Source organism: Peromyscus californicus, unplaced genomic scaffold (assembly GCF_007827085.1).
Source record: "Peromyscus californicus insignis strain IS unplaced genomic scaffold, ASM782708v3 Scaffold_1__1_contigs__length_55948999, whole genome shotgun sequence".
NCBI classification, from domain to species: domain Eukaryota; kingdom Metazoa; phylum Chordata; class Mammalia; order Rodentia; family Cricetidae; genus Peromyscus; species Peromyscus californicus.
Window position 1 is genome coordinate 25,769,480 of NW_026294492.1, and position 27,155 is coordinate 25,796,634.

Below are 27,155 nucleotides of genomic sequence, written 5' to 3' on the forward strand. Positions count from 1 at the left end.
TTTTTCCCTCCTCTATGATTGGTATTAGAGGGAAATGAAATAGATCTCTTTTCAAATATTTGTGACTCTCTTTTCAATTGCAGACATTAATGAATGCACCCAGCCGGGACTCTGCGGTCCTCATGGGGAGTGTCTGAACACACCTGGTTCTTTCCACTGTGTCTGCGAACAAGGGTTCTCCATCTCTGCAGATGGCCGCACATGTGAAGGTAAGAGAACCCATGGGCATGAGGAAGCTGAGAGATGTCTTTCTGCTGAATAGGCAAAAAAGGCTCTCAGGCTTAAAAGGTATTTGTAATTCAAGACTTAAGGTTTCTGCATGGCAAGGTGGCTCATACTGGAAAGCATAGGTGGCATTTACAAGTAGAATGACCCAAGGCTGTGGCGGTGGAAATACCCACAGTTGGTTCACATACTCGAGCTACATTAATGAGTGAAATCTGCTCGAGCTGAGGATTCTGGGTGGACACCGTGACATTTTTTTTTTCCTCCTGTTTCAATTACCCTTTGTGGAAGTCACCTTGCTTATTCTGTTTATAAAACATAATGTCCTGCTTGATTTCTCTGTAGCGTTGGGAACCGAGAGTGTCTAGCATTATTCCGCTCATGTTCTCACCTCTAAGCCAGTCCATCTTCTTACCTACCCACATTGTATATGATCCTGCAAAGGTCCATTAGACTGTAAGACATTTAGATAGCACCCATTCCTGTTTGCAGGTCACAGCAATGGCTGTTAGTTTTATGCTCTTCGTGACATTATAGTCTGGTAAATGGAGGAGTAATACATCTGAACATTTCTTAAAGTAAGCTAAGATTGCCATGATCGTAAGTCCGTTATATCTTTTTTGAGATGTGGGTTAGTGAGACTCAACTGCATTTTGAAAAAGTACCTTGTAAATGTTCTATTCTAGGCCTAAGAGAGTACCCAGATTCTTTGCTCTGAAAATAAAAAAAAATAAAAAATACTGCAGCAGGAAGCGTCTGCACTCTTGCTAGTACTACAGTGGAACCCGGCCGAGGAGCGGCGTCCAGGTTCAGCTGAAACCAATTATTATATTGGGAGGAATAAACTGATCTTATAAAACGGAGATTGTTGAAATTGTTCTCCTGCTGAGCAGACAAAACATGGAGGCTAGATTTGGCTGCGATGGGAGAAAGATAGTGCAGGGTGGGGCGGGAGCAAAGAGAGCCAAGGGTTTGGAAGGAGTCCCAAGTCGGGAAACGGAGGAAGGCAGCATTATAATGTGGGCGATGGGAGATTTACAAGGAACTCGGGCTTTGGTGCTTCGTGTTTTATGTTAAGTTTATGTCTGGGGCTCCGAGGCTGTAGCCTTTTGAGAAGACACTGTGCGAGCTCATACATCTTCCCCCGAGCCGAAGAGGGTGCTGCCTTGCCTCACACTGACAGGGCAGATTCACAGATCCCCACATCTCCAGAAAGATGCAGGCTTACGTTCTTTCCTTCACTCTAAATCACGGGGCAGTTAAGTCTTCCCTTCCCTGAGACGTGGCCGAAGTTGCTACAGCTGGTAGTTGTACCACGATGCTCCGAGAAAGGATGGATCGTCTTAGATGCTCATCCATCGAAGCTGCTGTTCCAGACAAATACAGCCAGTGCTCACAGATTCGTGTGTGTTTGCCTTTTAGACGTACTGACTTTCCTTTCACCCTGTACCTTCTTAAACACTGATTTCTGCAAATTGGGAGTTACATAATCGCTCTAATTTGGTTGCAGCTCTAATTTGGTTGGTCATTTACTTGGCAAGGGCCTGGCTTCAAAAATGTGTTTTTAGAAACTTCTAATGCTTTGTGAATCGCTGTATTTGTAGACTGCCCTCTTGGATACTTGTCCCTCCATATTCCCCAGACTGGACACTTTACAAGTAATAAAGGGTAATTTTAGAATATCACGCTGATGTATGGTAGTGCAACTAATTATTAAACATGTTATTTTCCTTCTTGAATAAGTTCCGTAAGGATTTCGTTTTTTAGGGATTAATCCAATACACTAAATTGGTCCAAGTTTTCTTTTGTTGGATTAAGTCTGAAACTTATGGCAATAGTGCTGTCCTCATTCGACCCTTCCTTGGCTGTGGTGTAGGACAAAGCCAGCTCATGTGATCAGGGTTTGGCAATGGAGCTCGTGTGCATAGTGTTTGTATTAATGCTGAGGAGCGGTTGGCACCCTTGGTCCACGTCCATTCACCAGCTTCCTTCTGAGCCTCTGGTTAAGCAGCTGAATCCATTATCACTACTGGCAGTGGCACACTTGCATCTACCAAGGTCAATGAATTAGGAGTCATACAATGAAGTGGGCTTAGAGTAGTGGGGGGAAAAATTGTGGGGCCCTTCCCTGATCCCCTGTATCTTGGGCAGTTGTCACTGTCTGGCTTAATGACGATCAAGAAGCAAATCTTCAGTCTTAAATGATTTGAAGCAGCGTGGCCAGCTCTGTGGTCATAAGAGGGCATCATCAGTCCTTCGTCAACCCTTACCTGGATGTGGTATCTGGGAGCAGAAGGTGGAGTGTCAGTCAAAGCTCTAGTGGGCTGGGGAGCAGGATGAGCAGAATAATTTGTTATTGTTAATTCATTCGCTGGAGTATTACTGGATGCCTGTATGGTACCAGACACTGCTCTGAAGGCACAGTACAAGACAGTTCTTGCCGGTACAGAGTCAATATCACAGGAGGGGAACATCAAGATTAAGTAGAGATGTATTCCATAGGAGACATTGTTCGTTTGTATTTAAATCACATGATGTAATTGTGCTTTGTGGATATATAAATAACTGCATGGTGTAGCATGCTATTTATATCATGTGATATATATATAGCATTATATACATTATATATGTATATACATACATACATATACACAATATAAATCCCAGAGTTGGGTGTTAGGAAATCATGGGGAACAGGGCTCTTTAGGTGGATATTGTCTTCTATCCTTCCATGCTATCTCTTAGTTATGGCTTGTCTTCTGCTATTGTCTTTTCACTATGTAACCAGAGCTCTCATGTTGTGTGTAAAATGACAGTGAATTTCCTTATTTCCCTTACATCACCATTTTATAACCCATTTTGCTCTATCCATTGACTTTAAAATTCCCGATGATTTTGCTCTTTAATTTTTATTATTATTATTTTTTATTGCGGAATTTCAATTTACAGGAATGGTATTTTGTCATGGTGTCCACTCGCTAGCTCAGGGAATGGCTTCGTCATCACTAGCAGAATGTGTGTGCATGGGAAATGAGCAGAAACACTGGGAGCCATCAGACTCCTCTGGGCCCCTGGAGAGAAACCTCTCTTGCTCCCTGACCACATCACTCTGCCTCTGGCCTCACACCCAGCGTGTGTCCAGGCTTAGTGAGAATTCGTGTTGTAATCCAGGGGTGTTGGGAACATCACATGTCTTTGAAGCTCACGTGCCCTCCAGCTGACTCACATGATAGAACGGCCACATTGGTGTCACAAGGATCCAAAGGAGCCAGCAAAATAATAAAACACTGCTGATTTACAGAACTTAGGGATCCTTCCTTGTTTTCCTCCATTGGTCAGTCATGCTAAGGGCCTCCTGACCATGTGCAATAAACCCTTCATAAAATCCCATCATTCAGAAAGCATTTCCATTCACCCATTCAACAAACAGTGTGTTTGTTGTTTGTTTATCTATTTGAGTTGCTAGGAATAAAACTTAAAGGGCCACACACATGCTAGGTAAGCATTCTACTACAGAGTTACATTCCTAGTCCTCAGCAAACATTCATGAATGCCTACTATGTGCAAATGACAGTCCTAAGTACTGGAGCAGCTTCAGTGACCGCCCCCCCCAAACCGACCTCCATATTTTTCTGAGACAATAAACTAAGAGGGTAAATGATATACGCCATTAGGACGTGAGAAATCCTGTGAATAAACAAAGAAGTAGAGTTGAGTTCAGGGAACCATGAGATCTAGAGCAAGGAAGGAGACATGAAGGAGGGTGGCAGAATTGACTATCCTGCTTCTGTAAGTGAGTTCATGAAAACAAAAAAAAAGTTACTTGGTGTTTGAGCGAAAGATCCACATTAAATGCCTCTTAGTTTTAAACTGGTCTTTGACTCCTAAGTGACAAAGCACCATCAGTAAATGGCTGAAGGTTCAAAGTGACAAGCAGAAGGCCTTTGCCCTATCCCCGGCATGAATTTTGTTCCCAACGGAGGAATAAAAACCAGATCGACACAACATGAATGTGAGTCCTCATGTAACGTGTGAGCTTTGACTGAGTGGTCTCAGTGCAGGCTCGATGGTGACAGCAGATCCACCTCTCTGGTGGATTGGGAGTGGGAAAGGCTGGGGCAGTAAGAGGTGGCCAAGGGATCTACAGAAACGATAAAACCTCACCGGGAATCTCCAACTACTTTGGAGGCAAATTCTGCTTTAAAAGTAAGGTGCGCATCTGGCATTACTTTTTTTTTCCTTCCTATTGGAAAGAGAAGATTAAAGGCTTTTGTTTTTAACTCTACGTGCAACTGCTGTGCTCCCACCCCCGCCAATTAGGATGGTGCTGTTACTTCCCACCGTTCATAATAGGACTTGGGACTGAATGTGTGATGGATTGCCTCTTCCTAGTCTTCATGACAATCCTGATACTCATTGAGAATCTGAGATCTGCAAGACAGAGGAGGGATCTCTTATAATGCCTAGCTGGACCTCAGAGATCTAGAATTTTCTCTTCAGTCCCCACAAAATTAAATCCTGCTATTAGGGAACTATAGAAACCCTTCTTGGGTACCAACTACGAGCTACTACTTGCTTGTATATTCATCCAGAAAAAGAAGATGTCAAAGTTGACCTATCACGGACAGCTGGCTTCCTGAAGCATGTTGACTGAGAATAGTGGTAGCCATGTGAACGAAACAAGGTGGCTTCGGACTTGTGGCTAATTTTGTCATCACTGGACAGCTCCACTCCAAGAAATAAAGCAAGTGTGCTGTGTGTTTGACCTTGTACATTTTCTATGCACAGTGTAGAACGAAAATACAAACCCACTGCCAATAGAGCACCAAGGCATCAGTAGTTTTGTGGCACGAAGATAGAACTTCATATCCATCACTAAAGAGAAATATTTCTGAAAGTGATTTAGCCAAGAATAATATTAAAGTACCCTGACCCAAAATAGATTACATCCTGCTACCTGGGCAGAAGATTTTTAGGTCTATCTATCTATCTATCTATCTATCTATCTATCTATCTATCTATCTATCTATCTATTTATTTTTATTTATTTATTTTTAGTCATTTTAATGTCTGAAACCAAAAGATCTACTAAGGAAAAACAATTTGACTATTTCTTACCTTTACTGGATAAAAAAAGGATGGGGGATTTAACAAGGGGAGATATTGTCTACCACATGCAGGAAAAAAAAATGAAAAAAGCTCAGACGATGTTCCAAGTAAAGGAGGTGGGTTCCATTTGTAAGGGCTACTGTTCATATTCGCTCTTCCTGTGGACACGTTTCAGCAAGACTGAATGAAAGTGGATATTTAAGTCATTACGGAGAGAGCTGAGGAAATTTTGATGGAATAAGCTGCCTTTGGGCCTGGAATCCAGATTTTCCCATATGTTGCTTGATAGTATATTGACACTGGATAAAGAAACTCCTAACAGAAGCAGAAGTTTCAGGAACTCTTTCTCTGCCTCTTTACCATCTATTGACATTTACAACCCAGAGACAGGCAAGCTCATCCATGCTTTCCTTGCAACCAAATAATAGACGTGAGCTTGTCAAAAAAGCAAAGTCAGCAAATGGGAACGGACAACACATACCTTGTATTGATGCCCTCACATGCCCTTGGCACCCGGCCTGAACTACCTGTTTTGACAATTCTTTTGGTGTCATCTCCATTGAGAGAGATCTTCGTAGGTCATGGGAAGTTCTTATGAGGCGTTTTCATACTTCAGATCAGAATCACACTGCTCCACGTGTCATGTTAGAAGCAGTCACTTAGGCGATTATCTTGGACTCCCCATGCAAGTGGGCAGGGAATGGTTCCATGACTGCTAGGAAGACAACGGCATTCCTGGTGGTTACACCTACCATTCCCGGAGTTCTCACTGTCCCAGGCGCTACGTTAAGTACATCATGCCGTTCTTCTTGTTAGACCTTCACAAGAAGCCTGTGGGTGGGTTAGGTATTAATTGGTATGCTTTCGGCTGCAACCATGAGGACATTGGTTATATTAATAAGGAGTACAGAGGTCCTCATCTCTCCTTCTGGGGTCTTTATCCAAATGCTGCACGCTCCCAGAGCACTTTTCAACCGCTTTTCTCAGACTTTCTTACCCTTAGTGAATTCCTGTTTCAGTGGTTTTCTTTTCCTTCCTCCATTCCCTCTCTAGTCTCCTCCTTTGTGCGTGGGTTGCTATTGCAATGGCCACTGCAAGACTCTCAGGCCAGGGAGGCAGGGGCCAGCTTCAGTTTTGCCCTGTGCTTTGTATGCCCCTGGAGATGCTTAGGGCATGGTAGGTATTTGGAGAATGAATGGTAGAGGGAATACTGTCTTTACTTCATCCTGTATTAGGGAACCTTTGGAACGAGGTTGCCCCGAGCCAAGCGTGTTGTTCACATTTACAAAGTCTCCCTTATTCTGTAAAGCATGCCCTGAGTAATGGTTGGGCATAGATGCTGTTGGACGGGTAAGCTGGGGGATCTGAGTCTGTGAACTTGACTTCCAGCTCCTTCATAGCTGTGTGGACTGGGTAAGCTCCTAAGGCAGCACTACCTCATTTCCCCCTGGATAGTGAGGACCGTGCTACCCGCGTGAGCTGGGTATGCGTTGGCACCATCAGCCCAGAATGGAGCCTAGCCCACAGAGCTTACTCCATAGCTGTGGTGTTGTTACTGTCTTAGCGCTTCTTACATGGGTACTTTCATCCCTGTCACTTATTTCCTTTGTGACGCAGAAGCAGGAACATTTAAAACATGTTCATTTTGTATTATCAGTGCTTACAGAATATGGATCATTTTATATTAGGTATTTGTGAGTGAAATTACTGGGTAGTTCCAGGTCTAGGAATATGCATTGATGGGTTACTACCTCTGCTTTTAAATCCAAAATTAAAGTCATGTATAATATGGCATAGTAATTCATTTCTCTATAATTTGCCTTCATCCCTCAACTTCTATGTTCCCTAAGAATGTCACATGACCAACTCATCTTTTCCATTCACCCACCCAATACTTGATGTTTCAAATTATTTTTGTTTCTTAATTGCTAGTGAGGTTCCGGCCAGCATTGGTGCTTCCTTGCCTGAAGCCCTGGGGCTAGTATTTCTAGAGGTACACTGTCTATTTTCTGTGGTTTTATAATTGATCTTTCTTGGCTTTCTATTGGAATATAGAAAGAGAAAAATTAGAATAGTGGGGGATAGAAAAGAAAATTCCTTGGCTGCTTTTATGTTGCCTCTGGGGCCTATGTGTCAAAAAGATGAATCTGGGGTTTGATATGTTTGGCCTATGCCGAGGGCTTTCTCCCGGTCCACACTGGCTGCTTAGCCTTCAAGAGGTGGCGTAGGAAAACAAAATGTACAGTGTGGCTTGGCATTTAGAATAAGACCTTTATGCTCTCAAAGCAGGCTAGTATGAAAGTGTAAAGCTGTTAAGTTAATACATGGGTGACATAAATGTTTACTAGTAGATGTGTTAAGATGAAGTAGCACTGCATTTATAAAACTTAAGATGGCATAAAAACACACATGCACATTCCATGTGTCCTGTCTCTTTTGAGAGCTGTGAAAGAAGAAACATACATTCAGCTACATACAGCGGAAACGTGGGGTGTTTTCTGGTATTCTTGAGAGAACTGTCTCTGAACGGCATGGATGTAACTTACAGTGTGACCCAAGTGCTCCATTTTTCATGATTGTCCTTTATGTGAGTCTTCAGGATAAAAAAAATAGTCTCATATTTAAGGCCTCTTGTGTTTTAGATTTTTAGAAATATTTGTTTTCTGTAACAAATCTAGTTCCTTCTCATAGGCTTTCTGTCCTTTTCAGACACTTTTTTAGTTTTTATATAGTATTATCTTCGCCTTGGTGGGAAGAAATAGGAAGAAAATGGAAAATGTGCTTTTACATTCAGAAATATAGCTTCTTATTTCTCTGAAGAAATATAGGCAATGTACTGTGTGGGGTTTTTGTTTGTTTGTTGGTTGGTTGGTTTGTTTTGCTTTTCTGAAAAGAAAATCAGTTGGTGTGAGAGTGTACCATAATCCCAGCACTCTGGAGGCTGAGGCAGGAGGATCTCCACCAGTTCCTGATAAGCCAGAGGGAGATGCCGTCTCAAACTAGACAAATAACAAAAACGTGTCTCGTTTCATTAAAAGCATCCTACTTTGTGATCTTAATATTTTTCTTCCTTGTCCCAGATACTCAATTTTGAATCTTTATGTGAAATATCGAGGTTTTGTTGGAACCAAACAGACATCTGGCCAACCCACGTTTCCCCAGGCTGTGCCCCCTAGCTCCACTCTGCAGCTCTGGTCTCCAGCAGGAAGATCTTTGCCAAGCACAAAGTGCAGCCGTTCCAAGCTGTTTAATGACACAAACGACCTTTCCAGATACAAGGCCTGAGCTTTGCAAGCTCCCCCAATGAGGAAACCCATCAGGGTCAGACCACGTCCTCTGCTTGCCTGATCATTCACGGAATGAGCTTGTCAGGATGGTTTGAAACGTAATCCTGACGTGACGTGTGTGCTTTTTGGATTTTTCTTCCCCCCCCCCTTCTTTTTTTTTTTTCTAAGTGATCTGTGCAAGACTTCATTCATGAGACCGCTCATTCCTGACCTCCTTTGGGTGAGACAGAAAGACCCTTCTGTTATTTATCCTATTTCTTTGTCTTTAGCCTACAGGGGATGAGAATGGGGATAATTTAAACACTTAAAATTTAGTACTCCTTGGGGGTATTTAAAAAAAAAATCCACAAAGATATTTAAAAAAAAAACTCATTCATTTTCTATTTTTCCTTTGTGTAAAGGAGCATTTTCTAACAATGTTTACTTTTAAATGTCTAAAGAAGTATGTAGAGTAGGAAGGGTCCCAGGATTGGAAGCCACTCTGGGTCTGAGCAGGAGACTGTCAGTGTCAACGTCTCTGAATGAATAACCTAGCAAACATGAACAGTTAATGTGTCTAACCCCCCACGTCCTACAATAGTAGAGTTTCTGTCTGTTCTGAATATGTAACTATTCACCAAGACGCTGATGAAACCAGGCCATGATATTGCTTCTTCCAGCACTCTCTATCGGACCAACACATAGTTGCCTGGAGACGGGATTCATATACTCCTCATGACTTGCAGTAGGTCTTACTAAAATGCCGTTAAAACTCTAAGACATAGTGTGTTACGTGTATAGTTTTATTCTGGGTTGTATTGTTTCAAACAAGCAAAAATAGCTTGCCTCTATTTTTCAGTTTAAAAAAAAAAGAGTTTAGGAATGATTACAATGAGCAGGAAGTAATGACCAAGGTTGCTGTGGTAGACTCCCTACAAGGCCGATTATAGTGTGTGTGCCCCAGTACTGTCTCTTGGGGAGTGGTGACATGAATGACCTTTTGAAATCCAGTGTCTCTAACCAGGGAATGTAATAATATAAATTAGCTTGTTAAAAAGCCTATACTAAAATGCATACTTAAAAGTACAGGACTAGCCGGGCGGTGGTGGCGCACGCCTTTAATCCCAGCACTCGGGAGGCAGAGCCAGGCGGATCTCTGTGAGTTCGAGGCCAGCCTGGACTACCAAGTGAGTTCCAGGAAAGGCGCAAAGCTACACAGAGAAACCCTGTCTCGAAAAAAAAAAAAAAAAAAAAAAAAAGTACAGGACTAGAGCTTGAGAGATGGCTTGGCGGTTTAAGAATGGCTGCTGCAGTTTCTGAGAACCCAAGTTCAGTTCCCAGCATCCATGCCAGGCTGCTCACAAATGCCTGTCACTCCAGCTTCAGGAGATCGGATGCCCTCTTCTGGCCGCTGTGAGTACCTGCATGCACATGGCGTACACTCTCACAGACACGCATACACATGAATAAAATTTAAAAAATAGTTTTAAAAAGTACGTAATTTTTTAAGGCACAGCTTAACTTTTACAGGAACTATCCTCCAAACCCTCCCCCAAACATCCCAATGATTTTAAATGATCACAGACCTCCTCCATTACTCCGAGTCCCATATACCTAGTAATCATTCCTACTCTCTCATTGTGGGTTTTTTTTTTTTTGCCAGTTTTCAGCAATCTATCAATGGACTTACATAATATATACCCATCTCTTGCTTCTTTTATTCATCAGTGCTATTTGTACACATTAATTTTATTGTATGTTTCAGCCTATTAATTTTCATTGCTACGTGTATGTTGCGAGGAAATGCTGTAATTATGGTGCTGGTTGTTATTTGAGCTGCTGCAAGAATGGTCTCCGTAGTCATCATTTTTCTTGTGGATGTGACCAAATGCTTGACAAGACATAATTATTTAAAGGAGGAGGGGTTTATTATGGTTTACACTTCAAGGGGAAATGCCCATCATAGTGAAGAAGTCATCAGGGCATGAGCTCAAGGCGGCTGGTCACATTGCATCTGCATCCAGGAAGCAGAGAGTGATGAATTCTTGTGCTCAGCTGACTTTTTCCTTTTTCTTCAATCTAGAGCCCCAACCCATGGAATGTTACCACCTACAATTAAGTTGGCTCTTCTCACTGTGGTTAACCTAGTCTAGATAACCTCACACCGGATTGTCCAGAGGCTTGGCTCATAGGGGACCTAGAACCTCTCAAGTTGGCAGTCAGTATTAACCATCAGTCTTGTGACTAAATGCCCATTGGCTATTTGGGAACATGTCTTTTAGGGGGCATAATCATTCATTTCTGTTAGCTATTACCCAGAAGTGTATAAATATAAAGATAGGTGCACTTACCTCTTGTAGATATATTCCTCCAGTTTTTGAGAATGCCAGTTTGCACATGTGCCAGCAAAGAGTACAAGGTACAGATCCACATCTTACCAGTGATTGATTGCTTTTGAAGTTTAGTTAAGCCTATGGCATATAATGTCCCTTTCCATTTCCCTGGTAAGGACTAATATTTAACAAAGTCCTTTTCATATATCACTGCAATCAAATTATTAATTTTTCCTTAGAATATTGGCATCAGCACTTTTAAAAGAGGATAGCTATTGATTATTCTTCCTTCTAATGTCCTTGTTGAATTTGTGGAGTCAAGGTTGTTCTAGCCTCAAACTGAGTTTGAAAGTATATCTGTTTGGATGTGATGTAATTGAAAAAAGCTTACATGTTTAGGGTGTGGTCCTCAGCTGATGATGCTGTTTTGGAAAATTCTTAAAAATTTAGGATGTTGAGTCTACCTGGGAGAAATAGGTCAATGGGACCCTGTATTTGCTGACCATGTTTTGCCTTGTCCCTTCTAGTATTTCGTTTTCTGCTTTCTGACCATCCTAAGATGAATTGTCTCCCCTGCACAATGCTCCTGCCACCATGTTCTCTCCATGCTTATGAAGCTGAGCATGTATGAGCTAGACCAGCCAAAACCTTTAGCTTAAGGGAATTTGACTGCCTTTGAGACAGTCATGTCAGATGTTTTGTTACAGCAGCAAGAGACTATAATACAATCACCCTTTTTGTTGGGTCTGGGAAACTATACAAAATTAATCTTCATTCTTTCTCAGATTCTTAGATGAGTTCACAAGTGAAGTCATTTATATCTGGAAGGGTGTGTGTGTGTGTGTGTGTGTGTGTGTGTGTGTGTGTGTGTGTGTTGTGTTAGAGATTTTTCCAATTTCAATTGATAGATTTTTAATAACCAAAATTGTATTTATACTTCACTTTTCATGTAAGTTTTGGTAAGATGTTTTTCAAGGAGATCGGTGATCTTATGGGAGCTTTCAAGTTCATTGGAACAAAAGTGGTCATAATGGCTCTCTCTATTGACTGTGCACCAGCGTGTTTTGTGTTTGCTTTGAGTGTTGTTAAGTCTGGACTTGGTTCTTGACCACTTACTCCTCCTTCAGGCACTGGTCTTCACAGGGAACAGCTTTATTCATTATTCTTTGTTTCCCACTCTTATTTTCTGCTTGTATATTGGTTGCTTCTTCTCTTTCCTTTCTTTGGGTGCTTTTTGTCTTTAGTTGTTAGTCATTGCAATAGACCCTTAAACCACTAGACTCACAACTGTCTTCTATTAATGTATTAATGTATTTATAGCTATCCAGTTCCTCCTAAGAATGACTTTGGAGTCTGGATATTTTGTATTTTACCGTCCAGATAAAAATATTCTGAAGACCATTGCCATTTTTCCCCTTCTGTCAGTGAACTGTTTAGAAATAATTTGCTAAATCTCCACATCTTATCAGTGATTGATTCCTTTTGAAGTTTAGTTAAGCCTATGGCATATACTGTCCTTTATAATAGTACCGAATGAGAACAGAAGGCAAGCCAACTGTTTAGAAATAATTTGCTAAAAAACACTGGGGGGAGGTATTCTAGCCATCTTTTTGTTATCTATGTCTGCCTTAATATGTTCAGAGAACACATTCTAATTTACTTTAATCTTTGAATTTGTTATGGCATAAGAAATTATCAACTTCAAGGGGCTGGAGAAGATGGCTCAGTGGTTAAGAGCACTGGCTGCTATTCCAGAGGTCCTGAGTTTAGTTCCCAGCACCCACATGGTGGCTAACAACCATTGATAGTGGGATCTGATGCCCTCTTTGAGCATGCAGGTATGCATGGAGATAGAGTATGCATACACATAAAATAAATAAATAAATCTTTAAAAGAAAAAAAGAAATTATCAACTTCAATAAATGTTCCTCTAACACAGTGCTGGCTAGTTTTGTCAACTTTGACACAGCTAGGATTATCAGGGAAGAGGAACCGCAACTGAGAAAATGCCTTCATCATATTGTCTGTAGGCAAGTCTATGGGGCATTTTCTTCATTCGTGATCAAAGTGGGATAGCCAAGCCCACTCTCGACAGTGCTACACCTGGGCAGGTGGGCCTGAGTTGTATTTAAAAAAAAAAAAAGCAGGCTGGGCAAGCCATAGAGAGCAAGCCAGTAAGCAGCATTCCTCCATGGTTTCTCCTTCAATTCCTGTAACTGATTTCTTGCCTTGAGCTACTCTCCTGACTTCCCTCAGTGATGAACTATAATCTTTCTGTAAGACAACGAATCTTTTCCTACCAAGATGGTTTTGTTCTAAGTGTTCTATCACAGCAACAGATAGCAAACTAGGACATAGACTTAGGAACAAATGTATATGAGGTAGTTGCACATATCCATGTCAATTAGGGCTAGTTTGTAAATTGTATCGTTCAAACCATCTATATATAATAATACTTTTGTTCACTTATTGTATAAGAAGAAGTATTGAATAGTCCTCTGGTATTATTTTTGGAATTTGTCAGCTTCTTGTTTTAGTTAGCCAATTTAAATTTTTCACATCCCCAGGCAATAGAATTAAATATACAGTCGTCAGATCTTTATAGTGGATTGATCTTTGTATTCTTTTGAAGTGATCTTTTTGTCTCTAAATGCATTTTGCCTTTGTCTGCTTTGTCTCTTATGAGAAAAGGAGTGTTGATCAATCATACATTCTGATATTTGATGTCATTATTTGTTGATATGGTAAAAAGGAAGCAAGTAGACAGATCAAGAACGATCGGAGTACATACTACTAAGTTAGAGTTATTGATTAAATACTCATGTGGGCATGTCTGGTGGCAGTTGAATCACAGTAAGCTCGGTGTTCTACGAGGTCCAGGCTGAAGATGCAAACTGAGAGGCCTCAGATGCGGGTGGTATTTGCAGCTGGTAGAATGGACGAGGCCATCAAGAAATAGCACAGAATGAGAACAGAAGGTAAGCCAAGATTGAGCTCGAGAAACAGCAACTCAATGTTTCTCATGTGTACTCATCAAGTAATTAAGACCGCTTGAGGAGTGACCCACAGATGAACGTAAAACCCAGAAGCATAGGAAATAGTGGAAACCAAGGAAGAAAAAGACTTCAAAGATCAGAAGGCATTCAGCTGCATCCGGTACCATCCAGAGTGATGTGAAGAGGATTACTAGGAAGGAGACATTGTGCCTAGCAAGTGGATGATCTTATTGAGAGCCCCCTGGGAGGAGTCTCATATATAGGATGCATCCAAGAGTAAATGAGAAATGAAGGAGGGCAAACAGTGCATGTAAAAACATCAAGTGCCGCTGGGCAGTGATGGCGCACGCCTTTAATCCCAGCACTTGGGAGGCAGAGCCAGGCGGATCACTGTGAGTTCGAGGCCAGCTTGGTCTACAGAGTGAGATCTAGGACAGGCACCAAAACTACACAGAGAAACGCTGTCTTGAAAAAAAAAATCAAGTGCGGTGACTGGTACAGAGACTAGGAAATATGGTTCTCTGGGAAGGGAGTATGGTGAAAAAAGACTCTTCTTGATTTTGTAAGATTATGGGTACCTAGGAATTCTGGTTCTTGGTCAGTGATCCAATAGCCGGGGGGGGGGGGGGAAGAGGTGAGTAGAAAATGCAGGGGCAGGTGGGGTAGATGGAAAAGCAAGTAACTTAGAACCCAAGATGGACAAGTTCAGAGACCATGCCGTAAAACCCTTCCCATCATTTTGCATGGAGATACTGACGAGGTTTTCGTTGCACTGATGGAATGCCCAACACAACCAACTTGAAAAAGTAAAGGGTAATTTTAGCTCATGGTTTCTGAGGTGAATGGTCACTTGGCCCCAGGCTTCCGAGCAGAACATCATGGGGTCAGGAGCATGAGACAGAAGAGATTTTTACCTTGTGTTAGACAGGAAGCAGAGAGAAAGAAACCAGAAGTAGACCTAGGCAAGACACTTCCAAGGGCCTTCCCTTGTGACTCATTTTCTCCAGGGAGACCTGTCTCTTTAAGTTACTAGAAGCTCCTAAGTAGCACACCATGGGCTGGGGTGAAGAGTTTCACACAAGTCTTTGGTGGGGGACACATCATATTCAAACTATAGCAATGTTTAAGCAGAAAGTTACTAGGCAGAATATTTCTAGATACTTAATCACTTTGTTATTATGAGTAATAAATCTGTGTTCCTCCTGAGTGTCTGAAAGCACAAAACCAGGTTAGGAGGCCATTGCAGCCAGCTAGGTGTGAGAGGGTGAAACCTCAGAAAAGGCTGGAGCACAGAGAAAAGAGTAGAGATAGAAGAAGCAAGAGATAAAGCCAGGATAACATGAGTATTAGACATGGAGAGAGAGTCAAAGAAGGCTTCCCCCTTTTCAGGTTAGATCAGATGTTCTCAACCTGTGGGTTGCGACCCTTTGGGGGTCAAATGACCCCTTTACAGGGGTCTCCTAAGACCAGTGTAAAACACAGATATTCACATTACGATTCATAACAGTAGGCAAAATTACAATTATGAAGTAGCAATGAAAATAAATTTTATGGTTGGGGTCACTACAAAATAAGGAACTATACTAAAGGGTGAAACACTAGGTTAGATCATCAGGATTATATTTATGATTTTAAGATTGGTTTTCAATGTCTGTAACTATAAGTGAGGAATTGGTGTGGTCTGCCATGGCTGACAAATATCAGAGTTTGGCTTTAGCTTCTCTGGACCCAAAAGCTGCTTTCAGAAGTCAAGTGGGAGTCTAGTCCTGGCATTTTCAAGTAATTACTCGAGTAAGTCTCTGAGGGCAGTGTATCCTAAGGTAGGGGGTGGGTATAGGAAGCTCTCTCGTTGGCCAGCCTTGTTTTCTAGAATTTCTGGCCTCTGTCATTTCTTCTTGTTTATCTTCAGCTGCTTCAAATAGATTTGTGACCATCAATTCCCCCACATTTTTTTCTCCTGCCCTTCTTTCTGGTTCTTTCTATTGGCATGGAAATCAGACTATACAAAGACATTGGGTTTTGCTGTTTTCCTGGCTCGCCCATTTCCCAGAACTAAATTATTATCCATAACACATAAGGACCATATTCTCCAGCCCTGTGGATATTGCCAGACCTCAGTGGACCTTTTTTAGAAAGGGTCTACAATATCCTATTGTATTGTCTGGATGCTCTCCAAATCCAGTTTTTAATTTCCTATTGGCTAAATTCTATTTTTTCTTCAGGCCTGTGCTCATCTCCTGCTCACTGCTGGCTTTCCTCTATGCTGTGAGAAATACCTTAATCTCCTTTGGGCCAGCAGCCATGCCATTTTAAAATTCTTTTGGGCAGACATTCTGCTAACATCTTTCAGTTCCACTCTTAGCTGAGGTTTACTGTCTTCTGGTCAACCTCCACTCCTTTCAAGAAGAAGTGTGAGAACTGCAATTCTCCTGAGCATAAGCCCTGTATCCCTTTTAATACAAGGCCCTGTTATGTGACTGTTTTCTTAAAATTCTGGCACCAAATATTATATCAATTGCAGGTGATTAGGAAGATCTCAGCTGAAATAGTAGAGCATTTCCTTCTGATGAAAAGATTGAAGAACGTCCATACTGTCAGCTTGGGTCTTCCTGAGACTAGCACACCATTTGAGCCTGGTATGTGTCTTCCAGGAGTCTCTTCAATAAACATCTTTGGAACCTACCATGCTCTGGTTTCTAGGTTTCAGGATGACGGTGCTGCTTGTGCTAAAACCTATTTAAGGACTGGAGGTCCTTCTAAACCACAAGTCACCAAGTGATGCCACTGAGTGGCGGACAACATGGCTCGATTTGCATCTTTGCAGTGAACATGCTCCATTATGCTTTGTTGGAGTCGCAGTATAGTTCACTCATTACATAGGAGTAACATTTTATAAGCATCCCTATGAGAGGCGAGCCCAGATGTTGACCAGAGCCTTCAGTATGGAGTTAGACGGTGGTCCTCAACAAGGACCAGTCTTTCTCCGCCTCTGCCCCTTACTCTTTGTGTCACTTGACAGAAGACACTTCCCTCTCCATGCTTGAGTTTTCTGGTTCTCAAAATGAGGAGGCTAGTGTAGATATATCTGAAATCTCCTTTAAGTCAGGATGAAAAATAGGATTCATGGAATAATGCCCTGATAGCATGAAGGGTCTTCATGTCCAATGTTGTAGCCACTATGGAGATTTTGTTAGTGGCCAAGTACCACAAATGGTACTTCTTCCATTTCTACCATTGCCCTCACTAGAGTATCCTAGAGGCGGGTGGCTCATGTCTGAGACTTTTCCCCTAGTAGGTGGATGTGTCTCTCTTGAAAGTAGGGAGGAGAAAAAAAACTACAAAGCACAGATGTTAAGAGCCTGAGGAAAGAGGCTCTCTTCTTCATAATTGAAAACAAAACAAAACTGAAGAATTGGTCTGAAAAAAAGACCAAACCACTTTCCCAACAAAATAGACATAAATGCACCTTTCTTGTGATACACATAGGCTTTTCTGAATGTGACACCTAGTGGGACCATTTGTGTTTGTTAGGAATTTCATTGTCAAGTTCTTTGAAGACAGTTTTAACTTTGTGATCCACATATAAGCTGCCTGGCCTACTCTCTTTCAGAAAATCATGTTGAATCTTTCATATTTTCCCCCCTAATTTTACCAAAGTGAGAGGGTGAAGATTGGGGGACTTTTATCAATCTCTATTCAGGAATTAAAGGAAAGTTGGAGGTCCATTCTACCACATAGGTTTTGAAAAACTGTTGACTGATGAAGAAAATATATTGACTGAGAAGCTTACAGATGTGCAAAACAGGTGAACTGTTGAGACGTAAAAGTGTGAACTTGACAACCATTGACACAGTTTCAGTGTCTAACACTAGCTGTTGGCCTCTCTAAGCATCCGGGGCTGTGTTCCACTTACCTTTCTAATATTAAGAAGTGAGTTTTTTTTTGGGGGGGAGTAAGTTTAGTGACCCACTGGCCTTGTAGGTGGTATTGTTTCTTGACTTCATTTACGTTGGAACACCAGTGTTTACCTGTATTTTTTTCCCCAGTAAAAAATGAGAAGAGAAGAGCTGTATGAGAAATTAGTAGTTCTTTTATGATAATATGCCAATATGTGTGAATTGATGACTGAGTAATCACTGGATAGTCAATTCCAATAGATTACTAGCTTTGGGGGGGGGGGTAGTATTTCCAGTGATGCTGTAGAAATTTTGATGTTAAGCAAAGAAAATGTGATATTTGATGATTCAAAAATTAGTCTCAAGTTCCAAATTCAACCCTGGCAAAAGAGAATGATGTTCACCTTTTCAGATAGATAATGGTTCACATCATCAAAGAAAGTGAAACAATTTTTATGGAGGCCATTAAAGAATCGAAACAAAGGACTAGGGATCTAGCTCAGTGGGAGAGCTCTTGCCTGGCCCTTCTGAGAAGTGAAACCAGTGCTGTCCTTCAGTTAAGCTATTACCTCACCTCACTGTTGAAAACAAGAAACTGCAGAGTTGCATTATATCATTTTTATAAAATATTAATTGTTGAACAGCTAGTCTCCAGCAGGCACTTCACATTCCTTTTTCCTATTCATTCCAGTCCAAAGTATTACTCATCTAAACTTGCTTGGTGAATCATTGTTACAGTAAACTGAGTCCGCAAGACGCCCAGTAATTCATAGCCAACTGGGGGCTTGTTCACCTTCAGGCCATCATCTGCTGAAATTGCATGAAATTAATAAAAATGAAGGCAAGATAGCTTATTTTAAGATTCTGGACTAAGAAGCCAATAGGTTCCAAGTAGCTGATTTCCCTGTTTTTCTCCCATTTTAGCAGAGAAATAAGTTGCTGGTGAGGGTGTGTTGATGGTTGCCCAACCCCTTAAGCCTAATACAGGTGTAGATAAGGTGTAGATATGAAGGTGGCTTCATAACTGTCTCTGGAGTAGTTGAGGGAGGTACCATGGCAGAGGTGCCCTTTTAGGCTGACTGTGGAAGGGTCAGCATGAGTTCCTGAGCAAAGAGAGGAGTGGGAGAGTCCGTCCGGCAAGGAGTTTTTAAGGTCAGTGAGACTTTATTCTGGTTCACCCACGGGGCTAGAGTTCAAATTGAGAAGGTTATCTGAGAACTGCCACCACACATGTAGCCGGGAGCCAAATGACAGAATCCTTGTGCTCTAGCCAAGAAGAGACAGTGACCATTTTTGAGCAAGGGAATGGCCTGGGTGGGATTGCAAGATCATACCGGCAACAGGTAGGTAGAGAGTGGATTACAGTGGTGCTCAACCTGTGGGTCATGACCCCTTTGGCAACCCTCTATCTCCAAAATCATTACAATTCAAAACAATAGCAAAATTGCAGTTATGAGGTAGCAATGAAAACAGTTTTATGGTTGGGGGTCAGCACAACACAAGGAACTGTATTAAAGAGTCGCAGTGTTAGGAAGGTTGAGAACCACTGGATTAGAGGGAGGGGCAAGACTGGAGATAGGAAAGCCAACTGGAGTGTAAGGAGTATCCAGAAAGATAAGAAATAGGGTAGGGCAGCAGAGGGAGTTCCAGAAAGGTAGGGATGGTGTTAAGATTTCTGGCATGAGTGTCTGGTTGGAATTGCTGATGGAGGGTGCATGGGAGAAATGGAGCTGTTGTGAGGAGGGCAGTGATAGCAAGTCCATTTGTGACGGACATGTCTATTTGCTCTTAGATAAATGTTTCAACAGGACAGAGCTCAAGCTTTGGGAGAGACTGGGAATCCATCAGCCTGTACATGGGAACCGGAGAATCGCTGAACTTGCAGCCCCCCAAAGCTTACAGTGTAGAGAACAACATTATCTCTTTGACAGATGCCCACTTCAGGAAGTCCAAAGTTAGCAGTGGCCTGTGCTAAGTGAGTCAGTGACAGGATGGAATTCCTCCTCACTGTTACAGTCAGTAAACCAGCTGCAACCCCAGCTTTGTGCGGGCATTCGGATCCGTCCAATCAATTTGCTGCAGGAGATTGCCAGGAGGAAGACTTGCTGGTTTAGACATGAAATGATGGCACTGAGTTTTCTGTTCAAGTTAGAAAGGCACGACAGATGAAAGGGAGAAATAGAAATGAGAGAAAATGTTTGCCCATGTCAGGAAGAGGCTTTAAAGTCTCTGTTTAAATTCAGCTGTTAGGCTTGATAAAGATGATGGCAGAAAATCAAATAAAAACACTGAAGAATAAGAAGTGTGCTTGGGGGAAGGATTGTGGTTGAAGATGGAACCTTTTACCCCAAGGACTCTGATTGTTGAAGCTTAGAGTCTAGGAAGGTAGATGGGGAAAGCAGTAGATGCAGTAGATCCTAGGAATTCTGAGCTCTGGCAGACCTCCACCTGCAGGCCATGGAAGGTAGAACAAGAATAATGTTCAGCGTGTTCAGGGTGTGGGTGTTCACCAGACTTAGAGGGCAATGGCGGCTGACCTGAGAATTAGATATAAGGGGGCCTCTGCGGCATCTGTGTTTTAGTGGGACAAAGTTAGGGAGATCGTCGGTCACTGGGAATGAAGAGTGGCAGTGATAGGGGTGGTTGACATGTGTCAGGTCCTTCTAACATTTTATGTCCCTAAGTTAGTGCTTTGTGGATGCTTGTTTGATCTCATAGTAATTGTTGGGGCATACTGATATCGTCACGCATACCTTTACCATTGTTTCTGTGTACTGGATAAGGTGTGTCTGGGAGTTCTGTGCTCTCAAGTTCAGCTAATGGCAGATCCACGGTGTTTGGAGAAGTCCTATCTGTGCTGAGCATATTCAGACCATCTTCTTGTTTTTAGTCCTTAAACAATAGAGTGTAACACCTGTTTGTACAGAATGTACACTACATTGGATGCCACAGGGAGTCTGGGATGAGCTGGGGATGGTAGCTCACTGGTGGAGTACCTGCCTGACATTCATGAGGTCCTAGAATCTATTCCAACACTGAAAAAAAAGGAGGTATTAAAAAATATGGGCGCGAGGTGGGATAGAGATGGCTCAGTAGTTAAGAGCACTTGCTCTGCAAATGATCTGGGTTTGATTCCTAACTCTTTTTTTTTTTTTTTTTTTTTTTGGCATGCCAACAGAATATTGTTTATTGCAGTCTTACCAAGTATATGTCAGTGAAAGAATTTCCGAACTAGAAAATAAATTTCCATCTTCCTTGTGGCAGGTGAGGAAGTTTGTGTCTTAGTTATTTTTAGCCACTTCTAAAAGAGAACAGTAGTAGGAGTTAGCGAGAAGTCAAAAGGCCTCACTTTAAAATATAACAAGTTTAATCAGATATATAAAGAGAATGTCAAAAGAACTAAACTTAAAAAGTCAGGAAAACGTGTCCTTGACAGGATAGCACAGTGATTGGATTCCAGTGAGAAAATAAGAAATCCCTTTGGAGACTTCCCTTCCTAGGAGATAAATACCACTCTCAGTGTTTATTCCAGGGAAAAGGCAACAGTGGGAGAGAGAGGGTTCCTGATTAACAAGGCTGCCCCTTCCAAGTTGAAGGGCTAGTTGATCAGACTGTATTTCCATGCACAAGTGTCTTTTCTTTTTTTTTTTTTTCCCCTTTTCAGTATTCCAAAAGGGACGTCCGGAGCAAGATGGGAGCTGGGGGCCGGCCTCTGAGTCTCAGGAAGAGGCTTGGGGCTCAGCGATTCCTAACTCTTTAATGGTGGCTCATAACCATTTGTAACTCCATTTCCAGGGGGAACCAACCCCCTCTTCTGGCACCTGTGGGCACCAGGCACACTTATGGTACACATACACCTGTGTAGGCAAAATACTCATGCACAGAAAAGTAAATATATCTGAAAGAGAAAAATAATTTTAAGTATAAGAGAGGATGTGTGGATCTGTGTAGGTTATTTGCAAATACAGTGCTAGTTTATGTAAAGGAGTTGGGCATCCTCGGGTTTGGAAACTAATCACTCACATATGCAGAAGGATGGCCACATCAGAAAATAAGGCAGTCAGTGTAGACAACTCTAATGAGACATTTTGCATTAATGCCAGAGAAAAGTAGCAGATGGAGGTGAGATCAAGAGAAAGCTTTTCCAAGTGATGTTAACACTTCAAAGGCAGTGGTGGGGGTGGAGCAGGGAGAAGAGTATCTGAAGATGCTGGAGAGGGATGCAGGGAGAGGGATGGAGATGGATGCAGAGAGGGGATGCAGAGAGAGGGATACAGAGAGAGGGATGGAGAGAGAGGGATGCAGAGAGAGGGATGGAGAGAGAGGGATGGAGAGAGAGGGATACAGAGAGGGATGGAGAGGGATGAAGAGAGAGGGATGCAGAGAGAGGGATGGAGAGAGAGGGATGGAGAGGGATGAAGAGAGAGGGATGCAGAGAGGGATGCAGAGAGAGGGATGGAGAGAGAGGGATACAGAGTGATGGAGAGAGAGGGATGGAGAGGGATGAAGAGAGAGGGATGCAGAGAGGGATGCAGAGAGAGGGATGGAGAGGGATGAAGAGAGAGGGATGGAGAGAGAGGGATACAGAGAGAGGGATAGAGAGAGAGGAATACAGAGAGAGGAATACAGAGAGAGGAATACAGAGAGAGGGATGCAGAGAGAGGGATGGAGAGAGAGGGGTGCAGAGAGAGGGATGCAGAGGTGGACTAGGGTGAGCACAGACCAGTCAAGGTGGGAGGGGCCCAGCATTGAAAGCAGAAGGGGCAGCTTTCATGGAATTGAGAAAAATTAAGGAAACTTTGATTTAATAACTTACATATTTCTATTAAAATATGAGATAGCCTGATTTTGTTCTTGATAATATCTGTGTTGGACAATTTAGAAAGGAAAAAAGAATATTCACTGGATATGTCCTCTTTTTATTCTATCAGACATCTTACAACTTAGCTTTATGGGCTTCAGAAGAGAAATGCTCAGTCTTACTAATATTAACTCCTTCAGAACTAAATCCCAGTGTGTGGTGCTTAACTTACCATTTCCTTTGTGATTTGTACTTGATCCATCATTTTAACATGAAAATAAATTCTTTTTCACATATATCTCTTAATTGTTTCTCCAGAACCCTGTATTTAGGGGAACAGTTGAGTTCTGAGGTAGGAAGAGAAGAAAGCATGGTAGCTGGAAGTGTACGTAGTAACTGATCAAAAATGGGGAGGGAAGGATTATGGAGATGGCCCCTAGACAGATAAAGAAGGACTCTAGCTAGAAGTCTGTTATAAATAAGACACCTTATAAGAGCATGTTAATTAATGTGCGAAAAGCACACGGCCACTGTTTATGAGCTCTTGGGTTGATAATCCTCTGGGGTAACTAACATTTGGAGTCTTGAGTAGCTGTAACTCGTTGACACATGATTTTTCCCATGGGTAACTGGGCAGCTGGCTCATCAGATTCTCTCTTAAACACAATCATAGTTATCTACAGGGTTGAGTAAACCATTGTTTTTTTTTTCCTCCTAAAATTCCACGGTCGGAGCTATTTTTAGCATTTACTTTATCCCTCCCAAAGTGGCCATAAAACTGCATTGAGGTGGCTGGAGAGATGGTTCAGTGGTTAAGAGCACAGGCTGCTCTTTCAGAAGACCCAAGTTTGATTCCCAGCACCCACATGGTACCTCACAACCACGTGCAACTCCAGTCTCAGGGAACTTGATGTCCTCTTCTAGCCTGTATGGGGTACATATGAACACATACAGGCAAAACTCTCATGCACATAAAAGTAAATAGGTATCTTTTCAAAAAAAACTGTGTTGAGATTCCATGTTACCCAAGTCAGAAAGGCCATGGTCAAGAAAACAAATACCAAATAACATGCAAGGATACAGAGCGTGAAGGGTGAGGATTCCTTATATACCGCCAGTGAGAATGTAAGCTAGTACAGACCCTGTGGAAATCCATGTGGAGGTTCCTCAAAAATAGAACTATATGACCCAGATACAATGACTCCTTATGTACCCAAAGGGCCCTAAGTCAACACATGACATGTTTGGACATCCATGTTTATTGCAGCACTATTCACAATGGCCAAGTCATGCAACCAGCCTCGTTGTCCCTCAACAGATGAATGGGAGAAAATATGGTGTAGAAATACAATAGAGTTTTGTTCAGCCATAAAAAGAGAGAATTGTGTCATTTTCAGGAATAGGTGGAACTGGAGATTGTCAGGTTACCTAAAATAAGCCAGGCTCAGAAAGAAAAATACCCATATATTTTCTCTCATAGGCAGAATCTCTCTATTTTTTTTTAAAGAAATGGAAGTAGAAGAATAACTGTTTCAAGATAGAAAAGGGTACCTGAGAGAGGGTAATGGGAGGGGGTGGATATGAACAAAGAGCATGATATACATACAAGGCATTGTTATCAGGAAGCCCATTATTTTGCATAATGACGATATACCATCAAAAAAAGAAACAAGTTTTAAGAGGTGACAGCACTTTCCCCTGTAGGAAAAGAAAGCTGTCTTTGAAAATAAAGACTTGAAAACATTTAGGAAATACTGACCGTGGCTAATTGTGGCAGTCATTTCAGTGTGAAAATATTTCCTGAGGAAACGTCAATGTTTTCTCATAGACCCCAGTGTTTTCGCTACTAAACCATTTTCATCCAAACATTTTATTCGCATGTAAGATGTCTTTAAAGTTCTTTTCGTGGAAACATGGTCCTCCCGTCTAATCATGCTGTAACAGAGCGCCTTTGCTTATCCGTTCCATACCTGGTGTTTGTCGGTCTGTGTTTTATTTCCTGTCTGATGTTCAACGTCTCTTTTGCAGATATTGACGAGTGTGTAAACAACACTGTGTGTGACAGTCATGGGTTCTGTGACAACACAGCTGGCTCTTTCCGCTGCCTCTGTTATCAGGGCTTTCAAGCCCCACAGGATGGGCAAGGGTGTGTGGGTGAGTTTTCGGTTTTTGTTTTGTTTCCTCCCCCCCTCCTCCATCATATTTCATGCACCTTTTCCAAAAGAAATGAACGTTATCAAAAGTAGGTGAACTTAAGCGGGATGCTTTTCACCATGGTCTGATCTTTATCATAGGATTCGAGACTGTGAAAATTGTGTGTCCTCTGACCTCTGAAGGGGACAGGGACGTTAAGAGAGACGTTTAGGTTATTTAGGGCTATTTTTTAAAAGAACATCTGTTTAAAGCCAGCTGAGGATCTGTGTGGATCTGTGTAGTCTCCTATCCCCAGGTAATGAAGTCTGCCTTGTGGTACAGCTGGCCTGTCTTGGACGCGCGCCTCATGAAGCAGCACGTTTAAGGAAAATGCTGGCACAGGCTTCCGCTTCCGGGAATAACACCAGCGCAGTAATGCTTCCGGTTGTGCAGCCGCTATGGGATAGACAGGGCTGGGAAAGCGCCCATGCCATCAGATGTCCCGGAGCGTAGTCCAACACAGGCTCTTAGAGGAGAGCTCATATTTCATATTCTGATCAGCTGTGGTGTCTGCAACCTTGTTAGGAAACACGTTTTCTGTGAAAGCATTCTCATAGGGAGAAGGGGGAGGAGTTGTAGAATTTCCAGCTCACACATTATGCAGCTTTTCCCTTATTCTTCTGAGTAGAGGAAAGAGCCATCTTTGCCACAAGGCAGGTGCCATTCAAGGCCAAGACAGTGACTTCCTTGCCCTTGGCAATTTGCCGGTCCACCACCAGTTCATTTACCATCCAGACCCACCTGGACAGCCAAGTCTGTTCAGAAGCTTGATTATATCACTGGAACTGGAACTGCTTTTCTAGTATTAATTATGGAAACTCAGTTAATTCCTAATTACAGAAAAATATTTAGGAAGCAACAATGTAATTTTCCCAAATTCACAGAAACAATGCCGAATCAAAAACCACATGTCGCCGGGCGGTGGTGGCACACGCCTTTAATCCCAGCACTCGGGAGGCAGAGGCAGGCGGATCTTTGTGAGTTTGAGGCCAGCCTGGTCTACAGAGCGAGATCCAGGAAAAGGCTCCAAAACTACACAGAGAAACCCTGTCTCAAAAAAAACAAACAAAACAAAAAAAAACCCACATGTCAGTACTTGAGAATGACAAGGAAAACCAGCTGTTTTAACCATACAGTGAAAATTATCCTAGGAGCCTGTAATCCCAGTTGTTCTGGAGGGTGAAGCCAGAGGATTTCAAGTCAGTTGGAGGCCAGCTTGGGTAACAACAAGACCCTGTTTCAAAATCAAAATTTAACAAATAAACATAGTTTAGCAGTGGGACATGTATCTAAAATCTAAGAGGACTGCCTATGTCCAATCCCCAGTACCAATAAAATAATGATGGGATTTGTTTATATTTTGACTCACAGGCCTTAATGTGAGCTCTACTTATCTCCCTGGCTTTACACTTCCTCAGCTTTCCTGTGCCAGCGACATTAGGCTGCTTGTGGTTGGGCACACCGCTGGTCACTCGCTTGGCTGTCACTTGGCTCCTTCCGCTGTGATTCATCTCCCCTGGGCATAACATTTGATCTATGGCAAGTGCTCAGTATGTGGTGGTGTTTGCTTGTTTCATGTTGAAATATCAGATGTTGACGCCACAGAGCTCCAAAGCCCCCGGTTACTGTTCATTCTCAAGAGACTAATGCGTGTGCCTGAACCGTATTGATTTTCCAGGCTGGCACATAGAACACCACCCTTAGAGAATGGGTGTTGGCCGTTATTTTGATAAGCTCAATAAACACCATTTATTTGGGTTTTTTTAATCATTGTTTAATAGATATTAACTGGAGGCCAATTCAAAGCACTGGCTGCTCTTCCAGAAGACATGGGTTCAATCCCAGCACCCACACGGTGGCTCACAACCAACCATCTGTAACTCTAGTTATTTGACACCCCCTTCTGGCCTCGGAGGGCACCAGGCATCTACATGGAGCATAGACATATATGCAAGCAGAACATTCATACACATAAAATAATAATAATAAATTTTTTAAAAGAGATGTTAACTGAGTACCTACTACTTGCACTTCTCCAAGAATATTACATAGCGTTTCAGAGATGAAATCGTGTATCTGGTTTCTGGTTGTGCTGTTTCCTCTTACTTGGGCCTGTTCCCAGCCCCCTTAATCTGTTCATCATTCAGATCTGGACTCAAATGACATTTCTCTAACTTACCCCTGCATGGAAGAATCACTGCAGCATGCTTCTTCGGAGGTCTGTTCCTTTAATTCCTAGCATTCCCTGCTTGTGGGCTTTTCTTACTAATTTCTCTAACTTAACTCTAACTTCTATAAAGGCAGGAACTGGGCCTGCCTGACTCAAGATCACACCC

General features: G+C 42.2%; 1 protein-coding gene across 7 annotated transcripts in view; it reads left to right on the forward strand.

Annotated features, from left to right (window-relative positions):
* Ltbp1 (latent transforming growth factor beta binding protein 1) overlaps positions 1-27,155 on the forward strand; it is a 396,032-nt gene that overhangs the window by 326,106 nt on the left and 42,771 nt on the right. For 4 of the 7 annotated variants that reach the window (XM_052746278.1, XM_052746281.1, XM_052746280.1 and 1 more), the window contains 2 exons: positions 84-209; positions 24,655-24,780. In XM_052746278.1, the coding sequence (XP_052602238.1) occupies positions 84-209; positions 24,655-24,780 (252 nt within the window). The remainder of the gene's footprint in view (positions 1-83; positions 210-24,654; positions 24,781-27,155) is intronic. The other 3 variants (XM_052746279.1, XM_052746283.1, XM_052746284.1) reach the window with 1 other exon arrangement.